Raw genomic sequence first — 23982 nt, 5'->3', positions numbered from 1 at the left:
GAAGATATGATCTTCCTCTTAAATCCAAGAGGTGACTCATGAGACAAGAATCAATCTCCTCCTGCTTAGTACAGCAAGGCCTAAAAGACAAATATTGAGTTAGCCATGATCATGGCAGGAAGTTGAGAATATTGCTGTAGGAGATCACCTCCTTACAACATGGCTCAGAGAGTGCCTCTCTTGACCATGCTCATGCTGTTAGGGGTAGAACAGATGAGGACAGGCAAGAGCTGGGTTGTGAGACTTTAGACCATTCTGCTATACGCAGCCTTTATCAACTTGTATAGTCAGAGGCAATGGAGCTTTTAAGGTATTTAAGTGCCTGAAGAAAAGACTGACATCCTGCTGTGGGACGTTTTGTGTATTTAGGCACCTACTTTAAGTCTAAAACTCTGGTCCCAGGTTTCTCTGCCTTAGCTGTATGTCTCCTCTTGAGGCACCAAGACGACACATTTGTTAAGGGCTGTGACATGATCAGGCCCTGTGGCAGGGGGCTGCAGAGAGATTTGAGAAGGCTGTTAAGTAACAAATACTGTATTTTTTAGCAGCATCTTCAAATGCTCTACTAAGGCCCCCTTCCCTTCCACACTGTGCTGCCCATACTGACGCTGCACTGAGGATAGGGTTTCAAAACATGAGCCAAAATATTGGCGTTGTGGCATTTGGTTATTCCCTGAGTAGCATCACTGGGAATGTTGTTGACACAGGATACGTAGCCTACAGCAACCCTGAATAAAGGACCTGGCATCACGGGCTTGAAATGCCGCCTCTCCAGGGGGCAGTTAGCGGGGCAGGATGGTACCCCGGGCCTCGCACTGCCTGGAAGCAACAGAGCTGGGCTGCTGCAACTCCTGCAACTGCAACGTTTCTCTCTGTGTTATTTTTGATGGTATACTTTGGACAAAAGTACATGAAACAGCTCAAACGGCACTCCACTAAACCTCCGATACTGAACGGCATGATGTAAAGTCAGCACGATGGAAATGTCCTTCCACGTTGCTGCCCAGGCTGCAAACGTATTCACACCTCTTACACCCTGTGCCATGGCCGTTCTTCACCACATCCCACACTTCATCTCTTGGCCTCATATGACATGGCCACAGTGCTTTGTTTGTTATTGATGCTGGAGTTAGGGCCTGAATCTTTACCTATGAAGTCTGGCATTCTTACGGTTAGTCCTTTAATCCTGGGTTGAATAATCAAAACCCCTTTGCTTCATAAAGCTACAGTTTATTTGCAAAATCATACCAAGAAAGTGGAATTTAACCTTTGGCCTCAGCTTCCCCAGACTGAGAAAACACCGAAGTGCACTCGTGGTGAGAACAGCTGAGTTTTTGCTCCTGGTCAGCCTTCCCCTGGCAGCGCTCAGGGAGTGCTTCCAGTGAGTACTTCCCCATACTACTCAAAACCTGGCTTATTCTTACATATGGTTTCAGTTCTTCTGAAAACCTGAGGTCATCAGACATGTGCACTTATTCACTGCACCAGTGGAAATCAACAGGCTGAACTACACTCTCCTCTTAATGAAAAACAATTGCCATCTCTGTCCCCCACATAAATACCATTTAGCTTGCTTTTGGCAAAGCTGCAGCCCCAAAGGAATTTGGCTGTCAGTTTATGTTGGTTTTGCTTCATTTCAGCCCTGGAGGTGGGTGTGCTGGTAACAGAGGTAGAGGAGACCTCTGCAGTTGTAGATTCTTCTCCATCATTCACATGGAGCATGTTCCTCGCTGGTAGTGCCAGGGAAGGAAAGGTGGAAGCAGCTCAACACCTCCCTGGTCTCCTTGGTAGATTACAGAGAGTATGCACTCAGTATTCATTCAGGGTTAATGGGGCTGAACTGAGATTGGTGCGAATCCTCGTGTTCATGCCTATGTGGAGTGTGAGCCTCCCTGCTTTGTCCCTGGGGATTTCTAGGGAAGAAGAGAATGGGTGACTATTTCATGAGAAAGAAATGAGCAGCAGTTGAAAAATACGTCAGGGCTGGGCCAAGACTGCATCATTCTGCTGCACAGATGAAAAAGGTTTAATCTTTCTACAAGCATTAAAGAGCACAGCAGAATAGAGGGCATTTAGTTTCTCAGAACTGCTGTATCAGGAGCTATTACCACAGTTTCAATGCCTGCTTTAAAGGCAAAGTCCATTCTATGGAACTAGCTTTGCAAGAATCATATATCCAAGGGTAGAACACCAATATGTATTTCATTCTTTTACTGTACCACATTGTTTTAATTCTTTTAGCTTTGCACACATCTGCACTTTAATTTCTTCAAAGCATGGGCATATTTTGGAGCTGGCTGTTTGGTGTTGGTAAAGAACAAATACAGTTTCTATTGTGAACTTAGCCAAGATTTCAGGAAACTGAATCTGGAATTTGAACTTGAATCCTAACTCAGCTTTAAAGTAGTCCAATTCATAACCAGTCTGAAGAATATCCACAGAGCGAAGATGTACTAATTAAGTGCTAAGATACAGTATCATAGCATACCAGGGAGTAATTATATTAGTAAGGTACCAGAGCCCATGATAGAACAATAGTGGGAACAGCTCAGTGCCCTGTTACAATACATCCGAGATTAGCTATGTATATTTGTGTTGTACTGTTTTCAGGATATGTTACTATTTTATGTAAGCAAACAGAATCTGGATTTTAATATTATTAACTTTTCTTAATAAAATTCTGTGTTTTCATCTTCTTGATCCCACAGTACTTTCAGGTTCAGGTCTTTGAACAGCGTAGTGAGAGAAAAGCCATTGCCCCGGTCTGAGATGGTGTCCTGGGACAGAACATTATTCAGTTTAGTGCAGCTAAGCTCCTTTACTGCTGTTAACTTCTGTGTTTCTTGAGTTTCTAGGAAGTAAAATTTATTTTCAGGATGTGACACTGAACCTGATGACATCCACCACTCTGTGTTGTTCTCCCCAGGGAAGCTGTTACCAGTACTGACTGAGAGGAGGAGAGCTGCTGATGGAGATGGCAGGGATTCATCCTCTGGAACCTGGTCCCCATCAACCGTAACCGAAGACAACAACAGCGGCAGTTCTGCTGTCTGCTGTCTATAGCATCCTTCTTGTCCCACCAAAGACAGCGCCAGCTGGGGTACGTGCACTTTACTTTCCATCCCGTCAGTCTGCAACAGCAGCTGCTGCATTTGCCCGGGGCTCCGTTGCACAAGAGCTGGCTCTCCCACGCCACTGCTGCCCCACAGTGCCACGTTTGGCCTCTGTTCTTTATAACTCCAGTGGCTGCAGCTTTTGCCTAGCACCTGGTTTACAAGCTTCACACCAGCAAAGCTATCTGGAGAAACTTCCTTTAGCACCTGGTTTGGGTGCAAATTGTTCTTGTCGACATGGTCCGTGCCATCGACACACACCCCGTAGGTCAGGGGGAGGTTGGAGACCCTTTGCTCAGCTCTCTGGGGAGCGTAAGCAGGATTTGTGCTTGCCGGGCAGGGTGGCTGAGCGGGCAGCTGGGACGCCTGCACGTCAGCCTGGTGCTGGTAGGTAGCTTCTGGTGGGCAGAGAGGTCGTGGTGGCTCCAGGGCTTTGTCCAAATGCTGGCTGATCTGCACTAACTGCACTTCAGGGATGAGAAGCGAAGGTTTGGATAAATTAATGGGCTTTATAATATGCTCCACTGTCAGTGTGAGAGGCTGGAATGATGAAATCCCTCTGAAGTCCTGTTGAAGTAGATAGACAAACACGAGCTATTAAGAAGAAGTCTGTGATTTTGAAGGTTTGCTTTAGATTCTTAAAATTTTTCTTTGGAGAAATATCAGTAAGAGCCAGCAACTACCACCTGGCATCTGCTGTGCTGACAAAAGACCTGTTTCTTTTTACGGGGAATGACCCCTCAGAGGAATACAGGCATCTCCCACTATGCTTCAGGACAATTGTGCTATCCTAAAATATGAGGAAGAAAAAATCCTGTTAAAATTTTGCAGTTTTTGGCCTAGCACCTTGAGCATGGAAATAGATTGCCCTTCAGTTAATTTAACATTCATGAACAACCAGTGCTCGCTAAGGGAGATGAACAACAGGTAGGATGGCCTGGGGCTTCAAAAAGAACTGGTGATTTAGTATGCCTCAGGTTTTAGCTGCCTAACCTGACACTTCCTTTAGAGCGGAACAATCTGGGGGAAGCTCTGAGCACCCATCTTCTGTAAATCAAATTACCATTGAGTCACTCAAAAACTGGAAGCCAAAATTATAAAAAACTTCTGAAAATTTTAGGTTTAAAATTAGAGGAAAGGAAACTTCTGGGGGTCCGTGATTTTGAGAGCCGTTCTAACATATTAGTATAAAGCCTTGCTCTCCTTTAGGGACAATATAAATAACTTACTTAATTTATTAGAATAACCAAGATCCTTCAGATCTGCAGGTGTCTTTGGTGTCTTACTTTACAACTCCCCGCAATAAATTTTCTCTATGTGTGTAAGGATGACCAAATTAAAACTGCCAGCAGTCTGCAGTGAATGCCTAGACAATGCTCTTGCATGCGCATTCTTCCTCCTCGGTTAGCACTGTTATTCAGGTGCATTCACATGGTCCTGAGCAGTTTAAAGTTTTGCTGCAATGGCTTAAGAACACTTACCAAAGACATAGGCTGCGCACTGTGCTGCTTGACGTATTTATAGATCACGTAGCTAATTGCAGCAAACACCAGCCCGGCACAGAATCCGAGTGCAACAAAGCAGTAGAGAAGCCATGTGGTGTCTGGTTAGTGAGGAAAAGAACAAAGTGAAAATGTAGCTTCAGAGCACTGGGTTGGAAAAAATGCATGGCATCATCTAAATGATCTCATAGGACTCAATTTTTAAATTAGGAAACTGCATTGCTTCAAAATGTTTAGTAAGGCTATGATATTTAGCACCAGCTAAAAACTGATCTCTTTCGTGTACCCAATATCCCAGGTAGACTTTTAGCTGAGCAGAGTTAACAGCCTCACCTGCTAGAGTTTTCACCCAAAATACTTGGGATTTGCTGCTTCTCTCACGGAGGTGTATGTACACTGTTCCATTATATTCAGTGTCTGGGTCCAAGTTGATAACTTCAAATTCTTTGTTGTGCTCATTCTTTATCCACTATTTAAAATAAAGGTAAATGCTGTATTTTAGAAAGATAATATGCATACAATTTCCTCAACTCAGATTGCAGAATTAAGCATATTAAAGTTACTAATAACGTGCTACAGGACCGTAATAATTCTGCATATATGGAATTCTAAATACACAATTTCCTTTCTACTATTACTGCATTTAGTTTTTGCATTTCATTTCATTCATACTTGAACTATGTCGCTTTCTTTTTCAGTCACTGTCGGCTTTACTTTTTGTTACTGATACTGTAACGTGGTGAACTCTAGTTCCATTTCCAAAATTTTAGAGGAATGCTTTAAGTTCCTCTTTTCTGCTAAAAGTCAAAGACAGAATTTCTTTTCCTTGTGCATCAGAAATCTCCTCTATTGTGTACCAGTTCTGGTGTTCTTCTCCACCTTATGCAAAATGTGATTTACAAAAGTCAGTGGCTAGTGGCCTGAGGTTGTACTTTACCTTTTGGTGTGTCCGTTGGTTGAATAGTGTTAAGTGATAATCAACAGAACCAAATTTGCTATAAATGTCCTCTATGGTTAGCTGGTGGCCATCCTCACCTCTCAGCGGAGTATAGGGGGGCCGTATAAGAAACTTTATGGACCGTACATAAGGAATATACTCTAATTCTGGTGCTCCAATAACAGCTAGAAAAGAACAGGAAGTGTCAATTGTTAAGATTAAAGCTAATATGTTATCAGAGTGTTTTATACACATCTTATACACACACACCAGACTGACTGTAAATGATTATGCCTGTGTATAATCAAAAAAGTATTTGGACTGCATTTCGTTGACCATAGGAAAAATCAGGAAATGGGTGATAATGCCTTTCCTCAAGGTTCTGCCTCCTTTAGCCAGTGTTTGTCTCTAGAAATTCCTTCCCCAGGCTTTTCCTTAGGACCATGCTCTCACTGTTTCTGTGTTGGTTCCCTTTGCTGCACAGAAGCATCCTCCCTCGTCTGTTTGTGCTGAGATGAGTGTGGAATCCCACCACAGGGCACTCAGCTAACTGCTACCTACGTTCCTATTCCCATCCTACTTCAGATTTTGTCTTTAGAGCAGTTCAGGTCTTGTGTATCGAAACTTATCTTCAGTGAAGGGTATACACAATGCAGAACACTTAATCAGAGGTTTAACCCAATCCATAACAGGATATTTAAAAGCAGCACTCAGTACTCCTTCAAGGACATGTAGCTTAAAATAGTAAAAAGAATGGCTCTGGGGAATACGCTCACCTCATGAGAAGCATTAAGGCTTATGCTGCAATGCAAAGTGAATGTTTCGTGATCAAAGCAACTACATGGCTCTTTCATGGCTTATTTCATGCAAAGATCTGAAGGCTCTTCATAGCCACTGACTGCTAATGTCACCCTGAATTATTCTTGACAAGTATACAGTGGGAAAATTTTAGACACAGAGCAAGCAAGAGGATGTCCAAAGGGTGTGGTGTTTGTCGTGCAGCTCACTTGGGTTTGGGAGCACTGAGCATCAGTTGGTCTGGCTGCTTATCCCTGTGTGCTGGAGTTCACATTCCCTAGCTTCTATGACTGCATTACTGGCTGTCCTCAGGTTGCCCATCATGTCTCTTACTAAGTTCCTGCCTGTCTTAATAGCAGTTCTTCCTTCTAGCACATCTGGCTTTTCCCCTTCTCTAATTGCAGTCTGCGTCAGACCTCAGGGCTGGCCCTGCCCATTTGCTCACTTGCCTCTTTGCCCAACAGCAAGCCTTCTTCAGGACTGGAAAGCTTTCACTCCCATCCTAGCAAGCACAGAGTCTTGCAATACTAAAATCAGAGGAAACACTGTCCTAAACATCAGTGAGACTAGAGATGAATCCCCAGCAAGCAGGATTTAATAGATTTAAGCAGAGGTACGTACTCTCTTTTCTGGGTTCAAATCTTTCTGAGCGCACCCAGTTGGAGGAGCAGTAGTTCTGGCCAGTGGCCCTCACCCTGGCGTAGTAGTGCTCGGTGAAGTTTTCTGTTTCATGAGTGAGATTGCAGAAAGGCTGTGTGATGTTCTGGCACTCACGCTTGTTAAGCCAGGCTTTCTCTCCATACCTTAGACAGGACAAAATAGCTTTTAGTCTGATTGGTATAGCAGATGCAATACAATCCCCCGGAATGATCCAGGCAGGCTGCTTTGCCAACTACTAGTAGTTTTTAAATTAATTATTGCGATTAACAAGTGGCTGGGAATGAAATGGCAGAGAAACCTCCCCTGGCCTACGGCCCTTAATCCATTCCCACTGATGCTTCTGTGTGGATAAGGAAGTGCAGCTCACTTCAAGGCATACACAAGAGTGTCCTGCGGTCGGTGACTCTGGGGTTCTTTGCTCGGTCTGGCACTGAATGGCTGCATGCAAATTCACCGCTGACTTTGCAAACTACCCAAATGCAACAAAGCTATTGTGTAGCACTGGTCTGATTTCTTTTAGCTCTAGTGACTGACCTGGAGGAAGGCAATTGCTATTACCTGTATTTACAGGTGAGGAAACTGCAGAATAGAGAGAAGTAAGTTGCTGAAGACAAAGCTCTGTAATGGAGTAAAACGGGCAATCCAAAGTGTAAACGTATTTGCTTAACTAAGCACCATCCACCAGTTTAAATAATCCTGTCCTTTACTGAGTTCTTGTCTAAGCAGAACCATTTCCATGAAAGCAAGACAAGCAGCAGAAACAGCAAAATCTACTGAGAAGAGTGGCCGCAAGAACAACAGAATTCCAAAAAGAAGCAAACTTCACATACTGCTTATACTGGACATCAAATACGGTGCCAGGGGGAATATCTGCTTCAGTTTCCCATGTCAGGATGTTCTCAAAGTTTGTAGAAGAAAATGCTGCACGTTTCAGACATGATGACCTCTCTGTAGTCGCAATGCCTAGGGTAGCAAAGAAACTGGTATTAAAATGCATATTCTGGCATCTCAGCCCTCAGGTGAGCATGGATCCAGCACTGCTCAGCCATTTGGTGAACAGAATCATATCACAGAATGGCTCAGGTTGGAAGGGACCTCAAAGATCATCCATTTCCAAACCCCCTGCCATAGGCAGGGATGCTACCCACTAGATCAGGTTGCCCAGGGCCTCATCTAACCTGGCCTTGAACACCTCCAGGGATGGGGCAGCCACAACCTCTCTGGGAAACCTGTTCCAGTGCCTCACCGCCCTCTGAGTGAAGGATTTCCTCCTAATCTCTAATCTAAATCTCCCATCTTTTAGTTTAAAACCATTCCCCTTTGTCCAGTCATTATCTGATTGAGCAAAGAGTCTCTCTCCATCTTTTTTTATAAGCTCCCTTTAAGTACTGAAAGGTCGCAATGAGGTACCCCAGAGCCTTCCCTTCTGCAGGCTGAACAGCAGGCACGCCACTTCCAGGTCGCTAGAGAGGGGCTGCAGAGCAGAAGCTTCAACAGAACAGGAACTCAAATCATGCACACATCACCATATAGGCTTTGCAGATTGTTGGCTCATCCCAAAGGAATCTAAGTCAGGAATTTTTACAGAAGGGCCTCAAAAACTTAGAGAGAATCCAGGATTTTCTTATCAGGTTTCTTTTAAAGCAGTTAAATGGCTGGAAAACTAAGAACAATAACCTGTTTCCAGGCTAGATTTAAATCTGTGAATGCCATCGCTTCTGCCCAGACTCAGGGAAGTAATGTGTTTAGATCAGTCTCACATCACTGCAGATGTGATGGCCATTAGCTGCTCATGGTCCATGTTTTATGGGATGGAGACTGCCTGCGCAGAACGACACTCGACAGACCTGAGACGTGGACTCTGATCTGGGTGTGTCAGGGTGAGGGCAAACAGCTCCTGGCTCCCTGCAGACCGAGCTGCGTGCCTCTTCACACAGAGGATGGGCTCTAGCTTTGCAAAGCTGAAATGTCCCTTGCCCTGGCAAACATGCCCTCTGTAGAGTAGAACGCCACTGTGATACACCTGCAGCAACCTGGCTATGAGCAGCTGCTGGAGACTGTCCTGGAGACTTTGGGGTCCCTCCTGTAACCAGAACACACGGTGCCACGTTGCCTCAAGGCTGATTCACAGGACCTTCTAACTTAGGCAGTAACCTGCAGAATCTCTGAGCTCTGTAAATCTGAATTATAGACACGTCCTCAAAGTTGTGTAGTTTATACATTAATTTTAACCCTTGCTTTACAGTACTGATAAACTCCTTGAACTAATGGAGCTTCAGCCTGCTCTTGTTGGAAATGAACAGTCCAGTTATGGTGCTTGTAAACAGACACACACAATCAATGCGACCCCGCTGAAAAAACGGTGATAAACAGGTAGAAGTAGCAGCATTTTACAGATGGGAAAATTTAGGACCAGACTGGGGGGGACTTGGACAAGATCACACTGAACAATTGTGGTAGAGCAGGGACTAAAATATGCCAGTTCCTGGATCCTTACCCCAAGCTTTCCCTCCAGCTGCTTCCATGGAGAACTGTGTGGCAGCAGTTTGACCTATTGTGCTCTACAGGAGGAGAATTAGTCAGAAGGACACAGATCCAATTATCAGTCTTTTTGGGTAAGGCATTTTGACAGGGAACCAACACAGAAATAGGCTCTGGTCTAGTCCAAATGCTAGCTGAGCACAGCCTTCCTCCTGAGGCAGCACAAAGCAGGTGGGTTTCCCTGTCTGGTCACCATGAGACCGAGTCACCAGTACCTTGATCATATCAGAGGTAGGAAATCTCCATCTTCCCACATTTATCCATACTAAAACACGGTTATGCAAACCAGTGTAACACAAGCACAATCAGCGTGGGCAGGAAGAACCACAATATTTCGGAGTGTGAAAGTCCCTCTGCTTCAGAAGTTTCTGTAGGCACCTTCCCTACAGTGTAAGGTCATAGACAAATACGCAGAAAAGCAAAGCAGAAGCAGATGAACGCTAAGGTTGCTAGCTGAGAAGCTGTCATTCAAAAACATAGCAAGTTTATGCTTGATTCACCCAGGAGTGGGTTTGCCACATTTGGTTTAGGATTGAATGGCTTTTAGGGATATATTATTTGTTTGTACCTCTTTTAAAATCAGGGCTGTTCTATTTGTGTGTATCTGTGTAAGACACAGGGGGCTGATCCAAAATCCCCTGAAGTCAGTGAATATCCTTTACTCCTGTAGGATCTGGGTTGCATTAAGCCAGTGGCAAACACTTCGGATTGAGGGAATCATTTCTTCTCCCTACTAATCCTTAAAGCACTGAGCACACCAACAATACTTTGAAAATATTAAAAGGAGAGAGCTTTTGAACAACCTCAAACAACAGCTCATTCTCTAGGTCTTGTTTCAGGACAAATGACTGAACTGCTTCCCACACTACATGCCCAAACTGAAACACTCGCGGTCAGTGATAGGAAAGAAGTCAGAACTTACCGACCACTGAACACACAGCCAAGACGATCAGAAATTTCTTCATGAATAGCTAAGCAAGCTGCGCTGGGAGAGCAGGCAGTGGATCCTGTGTGCAGATGAATCACCTTTTACAACAGCTAAATTCTTGCTTGTGAGGCTGAGTTGGATTTGTTGCCCAGTAACAGGCTGCGGAGCTGCTATCCCGCCTGCATTCTCATCTGAGATCACCAGCTGAAGACCTGTGCGCATGTGTAAGCACAGGAGAGAGAAGAGCAGAGTGACAACAGGAACACCTCACCCCCTCTGAGTATACACACCTAACTGTACAAAGGTGCACGAGCCAGAGGCTTAGAAAATCCCCGGGTTTTTCTTGAAAGAGAGCCAAATACCATTTTCCTGATAAAGAGCTTCCTGCCTAAAAGCCCTCACTGAGGTTTCTCAGTTTTGGGGTTTGCTTTTCTGGTTGGATAGCTTTGACTGGTTGGAACTCTAGAAGTTAATATTTAGTGCTGTGCTCGTAGCTGATTTTATAACTGCTGCAAACAACACACCTATTTCCTTAAGAAATACCTTTGGGTATTTTGTTAAAATGAAAGTCTGGCAGATCATTAGTTTTTAAGCTCTTCTATTGTTCGTGCTGGGCATGGGTGGGAGCCAACTGACTAACACGCAGCCCTGCTGCGCTGGGCAGAGCACAAGCTCCTCAGGTGTGCCAAGGCCTCCGCACTGCCAGGTGGCTGCAGAGGTTCTTTGCTTGGCGTAGGAAGGGGGAGGTCACCTTTCTGCAGCAGGAGCATATCTGTCCCCAGTTGCTTCACAGCTTTTCTCAGAGGCAGTTGTAGACCTACAGTTAATTTTAGTGGCTGCTTACAATATAAAGTTCTGTTCTGGATATCATGAATACCATACGATAAAAATGTTTGTAAGAAATCTAGACAAGAAAGAGATGTAGTTCCTTTTCTGTACCTTTCTTGGGATTTTTTTTTTTAATTTTTTTTTTTTAGGGTGTTGTTCAGTTATATTTTCAAGCTTTTCTCAGAGGAGGGAGAGGCATTTCCTTTTCTGGTGAAAAGTGAAAACTAGTTGCCTGTCTCCAGGAGCTGTGGATTTAGAACCACCAGATGTGTGTAAAATAGGAACTGGTACAGTTGCATGCTGCTTTTTCTACCTAATACATCGTAAGCGGAGAAAGCTTCACACATACAACCTGCACTTGAAGCTTAGGGAACTCCCTGAGACACTGCTTTGAATTTTATAATGTAACGATTCCCTTTACACAGACTGGATAACCTCCCCGGGCTCTTTCTCTGGCTTACTTTATCCCATGGACACAACAGTTGACAAAACGAGGAAGTCCTGTCCCAAGTCCTCCATTTTGCCTAGGACTAACTGGGCCTTGCATAAGGCTCAGATTCCCCCAGAGCAAAACCAATTGGCCTGTCCTTCTGGGCACCGAGAACTATTCAATTTGTGATTGCTTCAGCCCTAAAAAATCTTAAACAGAAATATCTACCCTAAACCACAAAGAACAACTGTGCATTAGACAAATTCCTTATGAGCAGTGCTCTTATATTGTCTAAAGCCTATTTAAAGATCCTGAATCCTAGATTTTTTTTTCTTATTATTACAAGTGAGCCCCAGAAGGAACATCATACCTGCAGTTAAGTTTATCAAAATACAACCCATGTGTGCTTCTGAAGCTGAAGGCACGCTGCTTTTGCTATTTCACTTGGTAGCCAAACATGGTAGAAATTACTACCCCTCCTGTTTACCCATTCATCTTGTGGATTTTCTGTCCTGAAGTTGTTTGTATTCCCTGCTCTGCATTGATACTAACAGGGCTGTCTGCTTCAAACCATGCCACTGATGCATAGCTATCGCTTTATCTTTCTTATCTCACAAATGCACAAGCTACAGGTTTATTAAACAAGACCCACCTATCCATCAGTATGGCCTACATCTAATTAAGTACAGCTCTTTTTTAGGGTATTTTCTGAATATAGCTTGCTAAATGATTTCCAGTTTTTCCCTTCCCCCATATCACTGCCTTATGCTGCTGCTGTGGGATGACCCATCACAGGGCAGAGGTGAGGGAAATTGCATCGCACCTCAGACTTTTGTTTTGGGAATACCACTTAAAGCTTTATTTCTGCCTTATTTCTAGAGAGACGTTACCTTTTAAATAGCCCAGGAAGCACCCTTCTGAATCTTTCAGTACCTGAAAAACTCCAGAAGCCCGGTTCTATGTTTAAGATTCAACAATTGGCTTTCAAACTTAAACCTATATCAGAAGTTAGTTCATAAGGACAAAAACAGACTGAGAGGTTCATAATGCAGATTTACCACGGAATTCTTCTTATAACATGACACAGCTTGGGAAAGAGAAGACAAATCTTGTGTGCCAGAGATTTGTGAAGATAGGAAATCAAGGCTTAACAGACCAAGATGGTTATCTCCTGAGGTGCTGCTGGGCCCGGGCTGCAAAGCCCCACTCTGAGTGCCATGTGAAGCCCAGCCACTGCTGATCCAGGGATATGGGAGACCTGGTTCCAGCTCTTGTGCTTATCCAGTAGATGAGCAATGGCCAGATTTTTGGAGGACTGGATCATATCTCTTGATGAGAATGGAGAGCTTTCCTTGTCACACAGCTACAACCACTAAGTAGGACGGAGGATATGGAATGACTGCTTGAGCAGAGGGAGCTCTGGCTGCCCCTCGTCCCTTTCCAGTGGAAAGCAGGTCTCAAGCCCTGGTGAAAAGCTATGTAGGAGTGGGATGCTGCCCCCACCAGTACAGCTCTCCTGCCCGCAGCCTTCTCCCCAGCTTCCATCCTGAGAAGACCTGGGCAAGACAAAGAACTGGTCACGGGCCCTGTTTGCAGAGCTGTGACACATCCAAATCATTTTGTAGAGGTTACACAACTTCTGAGCTTCCTGGAAACCAAAGCCTAGGGGGTTTTCTTGATTGCACAAGAAAATGGGTGGTAATTATATTTGGATGATCTATCTCTTTCTAAATTGACAGGAGGCATTACAGTACAGGATGTACCTAAGGATACTCTGGGGGAAACAGGTAAGAAAAAAAGGAGAATTCTAGTTGATTAATCTTTTTTACCACCTCCCTTTTTATTTTAATTTGGAATCTTAATTAGTATGTCTTGCTTTCCTCTTCAAAGCAGTTCCCAACACCTCATGTCACCCCCTACCTCTTTCTGATGTTGTTCTCCCGATTCTCTAAAGATGTCAATATTAATAGCCCCAATCAACACCCTTCCCTCATCTGAGACAACTCTCTCTGAATGCAGAGAATGGCTATTGTGTGACTCCCTCTTTCTTTAAATGCTTTGTTTTCCTCCATGTCCTTTTACTGGGGAAAAAAATGGGAAATATGTTTCTGTGGGATGTGAAGGGTGCACATGAAAAATACTCTGCAAAAGTCAGTATCACTCAGTCAAGAGAGGTCCTGTCCCTCCTGTGACTTTTGTAGGTGGACTTCCTATTTGATTCTTTGCTTACAGAGATAGCCACGCTCCTGGACGTTCAGTGACCCAGATGGAGACCTGGCCAAGAAGTTTCACAGAACTTCACTCGGACAAAAGCAATAGAAATGGGACGCTCATGATGGGGTCCTGCTTTCAAATATAATGTTTTTCAAGATGAGCTGCAGTCACCCTTTGCAGTTCTGGGAAACATAAACACACACACACACAGAGTTATCTATGAAAATATTATTTCCTCTGCATGCAGCAGCTCTCATTCTGCACAGCAGGGGCAATCAGTAGTTATATATACATTTGTATAAAAAAGCAAAATAAATAAACAAACATGCTGCACATTTCTCACTTTGACTTCAGTTCACTCCACTGAAATACAGAAGGTGATCTCTGTAGACTGAGAGGGAGATCTTTTCATCCCACAAAAAGCAAAGGTTGCTAAATGTCTCTGTAAGGTGCTTCCAGCCAAGCAGGAGTGCAGTTGTGCTGTTATACAGAAGCAAATGTGATGTTTGGTGTTTTCATCCTGGTTCAAAACCAACATGCAGGCACAACTCACTGCATTTTCAGAACCCATCTGATGGTTTCACACAGGGTTATGTTTTTGCCATCTCAGAAGTGGTTTTGCCTTTCATAACTCACATGTAAAAGTTATCTTGCTCTGAAGTCTCAAGTGAGCACAAGGCACTGTGTGTTAGCTGTGTGATACCTCCATGAGATATCACACATGCCTCACCCTGGCTGGATTCAGATAGTGTGCCTTGTGCCGTCGCTTCAATGCTGTCTCATGGCTGTATTGTACAGAGGCGTGGGGAATGTCCATTAGTCACCTTGCAGTAAAAATACACCTCTTCTGTTCCTAAAGCCATATCCTTGATAGGCCAGACATTAATAGAAAAAACTCTGTGCAGACAAATAAATAAATAAATAAATAATCACAGCACTGACAGTTATTTGTCCTTGTTCTCATCTAGGTATCCTTGCCTGGGTATCTAGAGCTCTCTACCACTTTCCAGGCACACCACAGAACTTCAGGGGTACTCTAGCTTCTTCCCATGTAATGTGTGTGCTGATAGCCTTTGAATTTAAACTTTTGATCATACTTTCCCTCCATATTTGAAGTTCCAAATGCATCACTTAGCACTGTGGATGCAGGAGGTGTCCCTTCTATAAAATGATCGCTGTCACAGTCACTTGCAATACCTTCATCTTCCGCCACCTGTAAGGTCTGAAAGCAGATGAGTTGTTCCATGCTGGGATCCACACTGAGCTGTGACTTCTCCCTGACCTGGATGGGCAGATCAGCTAGTGGTTTCTGGTGACATGTGGTGACATGGTGATGATTCCTGCATTCATCAGCTGGAAGTTTGGCACAAATCCTGTTCAGCGGTGTTTGGAGGGGGGTCATTTCCAGGCAGTCATCCCGGTCTGTATCATGCTGTCCATGTTCCCTGGGACCTGGGAATCTCACGTCAGTGAGGGATATTCTTCCCAAAGAGGAGCTGTGAGGAAGGGACGCCTTTTCGTTTCCTTGGGATCCTGAGGTGTCCACTTCATTCTGTCTCACTGGAGAGAAAGAGAAACCCAAGGCCTTGAAGTCCATCACAGATCCGCTGTCCACAGAGAGACCACCAGATGTGGAGTCCCTGCCTGTTTCTGGCCCAGCAGTTCTGGACGGCTGGTAGTTCAGACATCTCTTTGGAAAGCGACGCATTTCAGTGTATGGGATGAAAGTCCTGCTGTCTTCTTCATCTTCCTCCTCCTCTTCTGATGACGATGATGACAGGAGAGAAGCCATCCATGGTAGGTTGTTTCTTGGTGATGTTCTATTTTTCTTCCCTTGTGACACTGGCTTCTCTGTGCAGGCCAGAGAGTCCGCGAGGAACTCCTCACTGAGCTCACAGTGAAAGGGTGCTCCAGCACCTTTAAAATTAGATAAATCCTACCAGGGGAAAGAAACAAGACAGATCAGAGAGTTAGTGCTGCTTTTTAAAGAGAAGTTTGGACATAGAACATGCCAGAATCAAAGCTGTCTTATAATGGTATTTCTGAATGCAGAACCAAGAAATGTGGCACACGTGCAGCTCTTCCACTCCTCCCCAGCCACCCTCCGAAAATCAGCCAGACATCAAGTCGGGCGGCAGCCCAGCCTCTGGACCGTACCAAAGCATGAGGCAGCTTCTTGTGCTTAGCATCTTGTTTCAGCAGCCAGGTGATGAAGGCACTTGCCAGAAGGACGGGGAGGACGAACACGGGGATCATGGCAGAATATGGGAGCTTCCATTCCACTGCTGAAAAAGAAAAAGAGGAAAATAATCTCCTTTATTCTTTGTTATTGTGTTCTTTTTTTCTTTCAACATAAACAGGCTGAGTCTAATCTTTTACCAGAGCATGCTATCAATAGTAACTTCATTTTCTCCATAATCTTTAAGGAGAAACTGGTTATTTCACTAAGGTCAGAGCTTTGGATGCTGGAACCTGTAGTTCACTTCTGGCATCATCTTCACAGCAATGTTACTATGGTTTTTTTTTCAGTTGATAGCATTTTAAGCAAATTAAAGTGATGGTAAATTTAAATAATGGGCTCTTACGCTTAGCTTTTCTTTTAGAAGTCTCAGAAAATGTTATGGCTCGAGAGCCTTATTTTACAGATTAGGATAACAGATTTGCCTAAGACCAGCCTCTAAGCCAGAGTCACAGATAGAAATGAATGTTGATACCAGCCAGTGGCTTACTTAGAGCAGGTCAAAAATGAGACTTTATTAACTTTTATTTTCTTTTTTTTTTCCAGGAGAAATTTGAAAATTCCCAAAATTTCAGTGTGAGCATAACTCGAGTAAAATATTTCAAGATTTTCTGGAAATACATTACAGATGGATTTTTTTAACGAAAACATTTCTATAGAAAGCAGTTACCTTTCACTAGAAAATCCAACCAATCCATTTAACAGGAAGGCTTTGTTGTTGTTGTTGACAAGCTATATTTGATGGAAATCTTTGACTTGGCCCTACTGGCATTTGACATCTTAACACATCCTTCCTTGGGACATACCTTTATGGTTTAAAAGCATGCACACTGGTTGGGAGAATTTGCTGTACTTGAAGCCAATGCTTTGGAAGGAGGATCTGGCACTCAAGCAGTAGTTGCCTCTAAGCGCAGTGGTGTCGATAGTCACTGTATTCTTCCTAAAGATACTTTCGTATTGCTTCTGTTTAGAAACAAAAAGAACGGACAGTTAGAAAGACGGTTCTTTCATTATTCAGATGCTGCTTCTTTACTTTTTGAGCCCACGATTCTCTTCATCATGTTGCATGGCTCCAGCGGTTAGGTGTGTGGAGAGGCACTTGCTACAAAAAGCAAGCATCTCTCCTAGGCCTTATGGTTTCTTGGGTGGGATTTCAAGCGGGTTATGCTCTTTGCTGCCACAGCTACACTGTTAGCAGTACCTGAACTAGCTGTTTTAAATCTCAGATATTTCTCTATTATGCTGACTGTGGTGTAGCCTCACCATCACATCTTCTCTGATAAAAATAGGAATAGAATAAGAGAGGGAGCTACTGATAAAATAAGGATGCTGACTGTAATGCACTCATTTCTTCTCTGGCTTTAGTTTAACTCTGGTTTGACTGTTTCAGTTTCTCTAGGCCCTGGATCCAGTCACTCCCAGCCTAGAAATTTGCAGCTATTTCAGTTCAGCTGGGCATCATTCCTCCACTTCATCTATGAAGTGCCACTTTTACTGACCTTGTCTTCAGATCCAGCTTCCCAAAGGTTCAAGTCATACATCCAGGAGAAACTCTCCACACAGGTGGCCAAAGGGAAGGTGGCATTCACATGGAGTATGTTCTCCTGTACGTTCACGTTTAGCACCGGGGGAGCCAGTTCCACTGTAAATGATCGACCAGACATAAGAATAGTGCTTGCTTACATCATAATCTCACAGAAGTAATACTTTACGTGATTGATCTAAACTTCTAGCTGATATTCTGTGATGGACATGAAGGAAGAGGGAAGGCAAAGGAATACCTTTTTTAAATTTTATTTAATATACCCCCACTGGTGCTGTCTTTCCATTGTGGAGAGCTTGAAACCAGCTTGTTTACCTACAACACTGATTAAACAAATTCTGATACCTGCTACAAAATTTATTTTCAAATCATTATGGGTTGTTGTTTGTGCACTCTCAAATCTGGTATTCATAAAGCTGCCTCTTACTCTTTGTCTTTCTGCTGTATGTGGTTTAACTGATTTGCTCATGCAAGCACTGTTGTTGGGGTGTCCTTTCAGCCAGGCTGTAACCCAACAGGCACTTACCATCCAAATAGTATTCCTTGAATTGGGATTCTACCCATGGCGACTGGAGTTTTCCAGAAACGGCTTTTACTCGAGCACGGAATTTAATGAAGAAGTTTGGAAGTACACAAGTCAGGTTGCAAGAGGTACTGTGGATATTTTTACAATGACGAACCTTTATCCATTTGTCCATGCGTTCCTGGCTAAAAGAAGAAACAAACACCACAATATTAAGCATGCTGTTCTGTTGTAATTCATAGAGCAAGAGAAGGAAGTGTTTTGCAGGAAAGATACTAAATCTTGCTCAGAGTTCATAGCACTTTCCAGACAGATAAGGATTGGTTTTGGTGAAAGAATGCAGTCAGATCACTGATCATAACGCTGTTACTAAATGTACATCCAGAGATGTTTGCATCGTGCCATACTTTCGATGAGACATCCTTAGTAAGCACTTACCTTTCATATCTCACAGTGTATGTCACATCTGGTGGAGATCCTTCTCCTGGAGTCCATGTCAAAATCATGTCAAAATCTTTTGACAGTAGTGTAACATTCTGAGGAGGGGGAAGCTGAATATGACCTAATTGAAAGGGACAATTATGTGAATGATTAAGCAGGGCTCTGGGGATAGGAAATATCACCTGTTTTTGATCAAGGTGGTTTCAAAATTGTTCTAAGCAGCTCAATTAATTTATGACTGTAAACTGGTTTTGGAAACAGGTATGTCTGTGTTGTAGTTGTGTTTTCCTCATCTCTCATAAAATATCTTCATCTCAAGAGCTTTCAGAATTAGGACCTAAGTGTGGGAAACCCATCCAATTCTATAATTTTAGCAGCTTTCTCCATGGTCTCACTGGATTTTCCTGCGATCCGGCTTACAACCCCACAAATTCCAGCCTGACTACCTTGTGCTCCCACCTCCGAGCCCCTAGATGAGGCAGACACAGCTGGGTCACAGAACTCAGTCCCAGTTCTCCCAAGGCAGACTGTACCACAAATACAGCAAGATGCAGCATGCAGGCTTGCCAGTGGGCTTTCTGGCAGTAATTGTTTGCGGTAGGTAAATACATCGCTACTCTTCAACTAGACATGTTCTGTAGACAGATTTTAAATTGCCATTTCTTTACAGCAGAATATTTTACTTGATGTAGATCATCCCCACTCTCACTGCTTAAAAATTCTCTGTGTATGTCTTTCCTCTGACAAGCAAAGCCCCATAGCATGGCGAAATGCAAGTAACAAAGCCAGCAGTACTGTACCTCTTGGCTGCCGCAGGAAGCACAGTGCTACCAGGACTCTGATCCTCCAAGCAGACATGCTGAAGCAGAACTTTTCCACTTGTAATATATTTCTTTTCTTGCTACCTTTTCATCATCTTGTTTCCTGTATTAAGTTGTATGGCTTATGGAGGTGCATGTAGTTAACTGCACCGATGCGCACAGCCTCACTTCCTGGTACAACCCAAGTACAGGACTGCACAGTGAGCCAAGAAGGGAGTAGGGGTGAAGCTGCTTTTAATGGAAGCAAAAATGTTGTAAAGATTGCAGTACAACGCCCTCCCGTGTAACTTACCTGATCTCTCCGTCACAGGCTGTGTGCAAAAGGAACACAGTGCTAGCCTTCTCTTGTGAGGCACTTCATAAGAAAATTGACCTTTGGAATTTACTTGTTTGGCCATCAAATATTAATAGAAATCAAATAAGGTTTTACTGCATGAACTATCTGATAATAACCTAGCAATAATAAAAACAGTAAGCAGTAGTATGTGATATTATGTTAGTCTTGTGTTTATAAGAAGCCAAGGATTTTTTCTCAATTTATGTTATGAGGTTAAGACTACTTTTTACAAGTTATAGATTTACCCCACTTTATAGCGGGGAAAGCAAAGTGCAGAACTGGGGCAGTAATCTGCCCCATACATGGTATGGGGGAACAAAAGGACGAGGACCCTTTTGATAAAGGCTGTGCTTTGTTGGATGCCAGTGCTGCTGTCGTTTTACTTCAGTTATCACTTATCAGTTATTTGTCATCACCCCCAAAATATCAGTCAAGATCAGGACCAGTTGTCAGGACTGTGCCAACACACAGATGGTTCTTGGCCCCTGCACTTCCAAATCGATGAGCCCGTCAGCTGCTGGCCTTGGCATTTGCAGCTATGAAATTCTTGAGGTATTTGTATTTTCAACAACACCTTTAAACTCCAGAGTTCTCCTGGAGCAAAGCTCAGTTCCTAAGTTGCTGCTGTTACAGCCTCATACATCTTCCCCCAGCAAAGTCATGGAGACAGCAGTTTTGTTCAGTGCTTGTCAGAAACACAGCCGGAGAGGTCCTGGTACAGCTGTGAGCTACGTCACTGAGTACAGTGTGTTCAGGGGCATGTGCTTGGAATAGCTGTGCTGTTGCATCCTGTGCACAGTGAGAGCAGGGACACCAACAGCCCGACCACTTGCGCTGTTTCATTAGCCAGACTGCTCCCCTGCTCTTCTCATCACAGCCACCTCCAGGCCTGTGCTGTGAGGAAAGGAAAGGAAAAATGATGTTACTGCACAGAAGATAACACCAGCACAGAGATGGGCTTTTCTGGGTCTTCCCCAGATGGGAGGCTCACCAAGCCCAGCAGGTGGCCTCATGCCCTCCCCTGTTGCTGTCAGGTTCTGGGTACTAAGTGGGAGAGCAGCTGATGGAGCTGGTGGAAGCTTGTATGTTTACCAGGAAGGAATCAAATGTCTCATTTCCCCGAACACACTATGATTCAAGCCATAGGAGGAGACCCTGTTACAAGTTTCTTTGATCACAACTTTCTCCAAAAATATGTTTCTTCATTGCACAGGCCTCTGCAACTGTACGTTTCTTGTTCATTGGCTCTTTTGCTACCTCTGTTTATTTTCTATGAAATTTCTTTCTCGCACACACACACAAAACCCTACAATACTGGCAGCCTCTCACTTTTATTTTCTCTCTCTTTTTTTTTTTTTAAATCAGGTTCCTGTTGATGTTTTGTGCACATGATGCATACATTAATTTAGTCCTTGCCTATGGCCTGTATTTTGAGGTGTGTTCTTGCTGTTCAACTACCTAGTCCATAAAGAAATGTTTCCCACTTACCTCAGTGGAAGAAAGGTAGTTCCCAAATTCCAGTGAAACATTTTGCATAGGAATTTGCTGATCAATAGGAAAGGAAGATTTGCAAATGTGTTTCATCAAGGCAGGCTTCTGCTGGCACCCTGAAGGATTTCCCCTGGTGGTGACTTGCCTGGTTATATTTCGGCATGTGGGCATCCAGGCTCCTGCGGCTTTCAGTATCTCCTGCCCAGTGAGGGGGGTTCTGGCTTCTTTTCCTTTCCAGAGGAATTCTGAAATGTTTGGATTTTGCTCTGAACCAGGATGAATGCAAATTTCAGACAGCAAAATACTGCATAGTGCAGATGAAACATTATTCTTCGGATTTCTGAGGACAGATTCCCTGCACACTCATTGCAGGAGAGCTGCGGAGAGGGAGTGCCTTTGCAGTTTTTGCCTTATCCTTGCCATTCTACCTCCATCCACACCACATTTCGGACAGAGGAGATAGTCAAGTCCTTGTCACTGGCAGCTTTTTATGGTGATTCAGGTCTAGTTTGGTAATGAAGCTGGGGAGCAGACCCTGGTTGTTGTGGACTCTCCTTGTGCTTACGGAAGCATCCAGAGCAAGCAGGCTGACAGCGTGCCAGTACCTGGGTGTCTGTGCCTTTCCGGAGGAGTCCTCAGAGGAAGGGGATGCTTTTTCTACCATCACAGAAACCTGACTGGGATCTAGATTACACGAGGTTACTTACACCTTCTCAGTTTACTACAGGGTTTGGCTAGTTTAGGAGGAAACACAAAGGCAAAGGGTCTGGAGGGTCCAAGGTCTGCTTTCCTCCAGCATCACGACCGCAGAGCTGGTCCCAGCGCGGCCCCCCCGCTCCCTGCAGCAGCCGAACAAACGGGGGGCGACTCCGGGGCTAGCCCCGGGCCGGGAGCGCCTGCCCTGAGACCGGGGCTGTCTGTCGCGACAGGTCGTGTCGGAGGGGGGCCGTGCCGCGAGGTGTCGCTGCCTCTCAGCTCCGCGCCTCTGCCGCCTCCCCCCCAGCCCCGCGCCCACCCCCGGCCTGATCCCGGAGGGCTCCCGGAGAGCCCCCGCGGCCCGGCTCTGCCCGGCGCCCCCTGGCCAGCGGCCCACGCCCGTGTCTTCGGCAGCGTCCCCGAGTCGTGGGCACCGGCTTGTCCCGGCCGCGGGTGCTGGCAGGCGGCAGGCCTCGGTGGGGGGCTGGCGGCCCCCGGCCCGGCCCGGGGCTCTGGCAGGTGGGACGCGTGCGGCAGGGGCCTGGGCTCGGTGGTGCCGCTGGTGCGACCTTCCCGCAGGTCTCGCCGCCATGCCTGCCTTCCCCACTGCTCTACTCGCACGCAGCGCCGGTGCAGGACGGTGGCCCGGCTTGTAGGTGGACCTCTGCACGCTGCTGCGGTGCTGTGGCGGCGGGAGGTCGCTCGCAGTTTTGCCACCTGCCGGCTCTCTGTGTGCCACAGGTGATTCAGACCAAGCCTGCAGCATTTCGTGAGTCAGACTGACGGATGGCTCCTTTCTGGAGGAGGGGCACTGCAGGAAATGCAGTCCTGCTCTTGTGAGGAAGGCACAGTTTGGGCTGAGGTTTGGCTTTATGAAGCCTTTGGAGGCAGCGGGCAGCAGACCGTACTGCCATCCCGGCTGCTTCCTCTAGCTCCTACCCTACCCAGGCGGTGGTTCTGGCAGACCTGTGTGCTGTGAGCCTGGGAGGACGGCTGAGCCAGCTGAGAAAAAGCCCACACGTTAAAAATTTTAATAGGGCATTTCTGATGTGAATGGCACCACGGGAAACCAAACCGCTGATCCATACACGAAAATGAATGAACATTTCTTGACCACAACTTAGAGGAAGGTGCAGATAGTAACTTGCTGTTTTGTGACGGTTGCCGTCACTCACAGCACACCTAACATTTCTGATGTGCTCGTACATTTCCAGCACCACCACGTTGCATGAAGGACTGGGTGAATGTTTTCAGTGTTTCTTCAAATGTGAACCAGCCTTCTGAAGTAGCTTCTGCATGGCGTCTTCCCCAGTTGATTTTTGTTTCTTTCTGAAATACCATTCTTCTCTGCCAGCTGTCATTTCCTTGTGCTAGGTAAGAGCGCTCAGGCTAAGAGAACGTTACCAGCAGGGAGGGGAGGTGGCAGTTGTCACAGACACACTGGAGACTGGAAATCTCAGGCAATCTGAGTGACATTTCCCAGTACTTCTTGCTGGGTGATTTGACAAATTTCTCAAGGGAACATGATCCAGATAAAAATTATTTTAAAAGGGGTTTTTGGCTGAGAACTTGGTAAATGGGTGACTAAGACTTTAGTCACTCAGACTCAAAGCTCTTTAAATGGTCTTTTCCTTTCCTGCTGTTTAATTAACGTCTCTGCTTCGCTCAGGGTGGGATGCTGCAAATGCTGCTGGCAGCACCTCCTGTCTGCTCTGCTCCTGCGGCTGAGCTCGCACCCCTGTGCTCGCTGCTCGACCTCTGCTTGTGGCTTATGGGGCAGCCCTTGTCCCACGTGGCATTTCTTCACATTTCTCCTAAACGTAGAGGCATGTGTACACGGTATTCACAGATGGGGACTGCAGCACACAAAAACCAGTGCCTTCCCCAGCGCATTTCAGAGGCCTGGGCCCAGGATTCGGCAGTCTGAAAGTAATGTCTAT

At 45.1% G+C, this 23982-nt stretch overlaps 2 protein-coding genes across 2 annotated transcripts; both read right to left on the bottom strand.

Annotated features, from left to right (window-relative positions):
- Positions 1-2214: 2214 nt before the first annotated feature.
- Positions 2215-10693, bottom strand: IL22RA1 (interleukin 22 receptor subunit alpha 1). Its single transcript, XM_040535143.1, has 7 exons — positions 10474-10693; positions 7841-7973; positions 6972-7153; positions 5553-5737; positions 4949-5084; positions 4595-4716; positions 2215-3680 (listed from the first exon to the last, which is right to left on the bottom strand). Exons 1-7 carry the CDS (start codon positions 10514-10516, stop codon positions 2670-2672), a joined length of 1812 nt encoding a protein of 603 aa, XP_040391077.1. The 5' UTR covers positions 10517-10693; the 3' UTR covers positions 2215-2669.
- A 3344-nt stretch (positions 10694-14037) lies between these two features.
- On the bottom strand, positions 14038-19980 carry IFNLR1 (interferon lambda receptor 1). The gene is made up of 7 exons (XM_040535228.1): positions 19498-19980; positions 18695-18818; positions 18260-18441; positions 17690-17832; positions 16997-17153; positions 16109-16236; positions 14038-15887 (listed from the first exon to the last, which is right to left on the bottom strand). Exons 1-7 carry the CDS (start codon positions 19553-19555, stop codon positions 14988-14990), a joined length of 1692 nt encoding a protein of 563 aa, XP_040391162.1. The 5' UTR covers positions 19556-19980; the 3' UTR covers positions 14038-14987.
- Between the last annotated feature and the right edge of the window lie 4002 nt (positions 19981-23982).

This window comes from Cygnus olor, chromosome 23, assembly GCF_009769625.2.
Source record: "Cygnus olor isolate bCygOlo1 chromosome 23, bCygOlo1.pri.v2, whole genome shotgun sequence".
NCBI classification, from domain to species: Eukaryota; Metazoa; Chordata; class Aves; order Anseriformes; family Anatidae; genus Cygnus; species Cygnus olor.
The sequence above is the reverse complement of the archived record's forward strand: the minus strand, read 5'-3'. Positions and strand labels throughout refer to the sequence as shown.

Excerpts from the sequence above, each read along its gene's own strand:
- IFNLR1 (XM_040535228.1), bottom strand. The coding sequence starts at position 19,555 with ATGTCTGCTTGGAGGATCAGAGTCCTGGTAGCACTGTGCTTCCTGCGG. Across the intron at positions 18,819-19,497 it reads CTTCCTGCGGCAGCCAAGAG|GTCATATTCAGCTTCCCCCT; the intron begins GTACAGTACTGC and ends CCTTTCAATTAG. Across the intron at positions 15,888-16,108 it reads AGAAGCTGCCTCATGCTTTG|GATTTATCTAATTTTAAAGG; the intron begins GTACGGTCCAGA and ends TTCCCCTGGTAG.
- IL22RA1 (XM_040535143.1), bottom strand. The coding sequence starts at position 10,516 with ATGAAGAAATTTCTGATCGTCTTGGCTGTGTGTTCAGTGGTCG. Across the intron at positions 7,974-10,473 it reads GGCTGTGTGTTCAGTGGTCG|GCATTGCGACTACAGAGAGG; the intron begins GTAAGTTCTGAC and ends TTGCTACCCTAG. Across the intron at positions 5,085-5,552 it reads ACCAACGGACACACCAAAAG|TGGATAAAGAATGAGCACAA; the intron begins GTAAAGTACAAC and ends TATTTTAAATAG.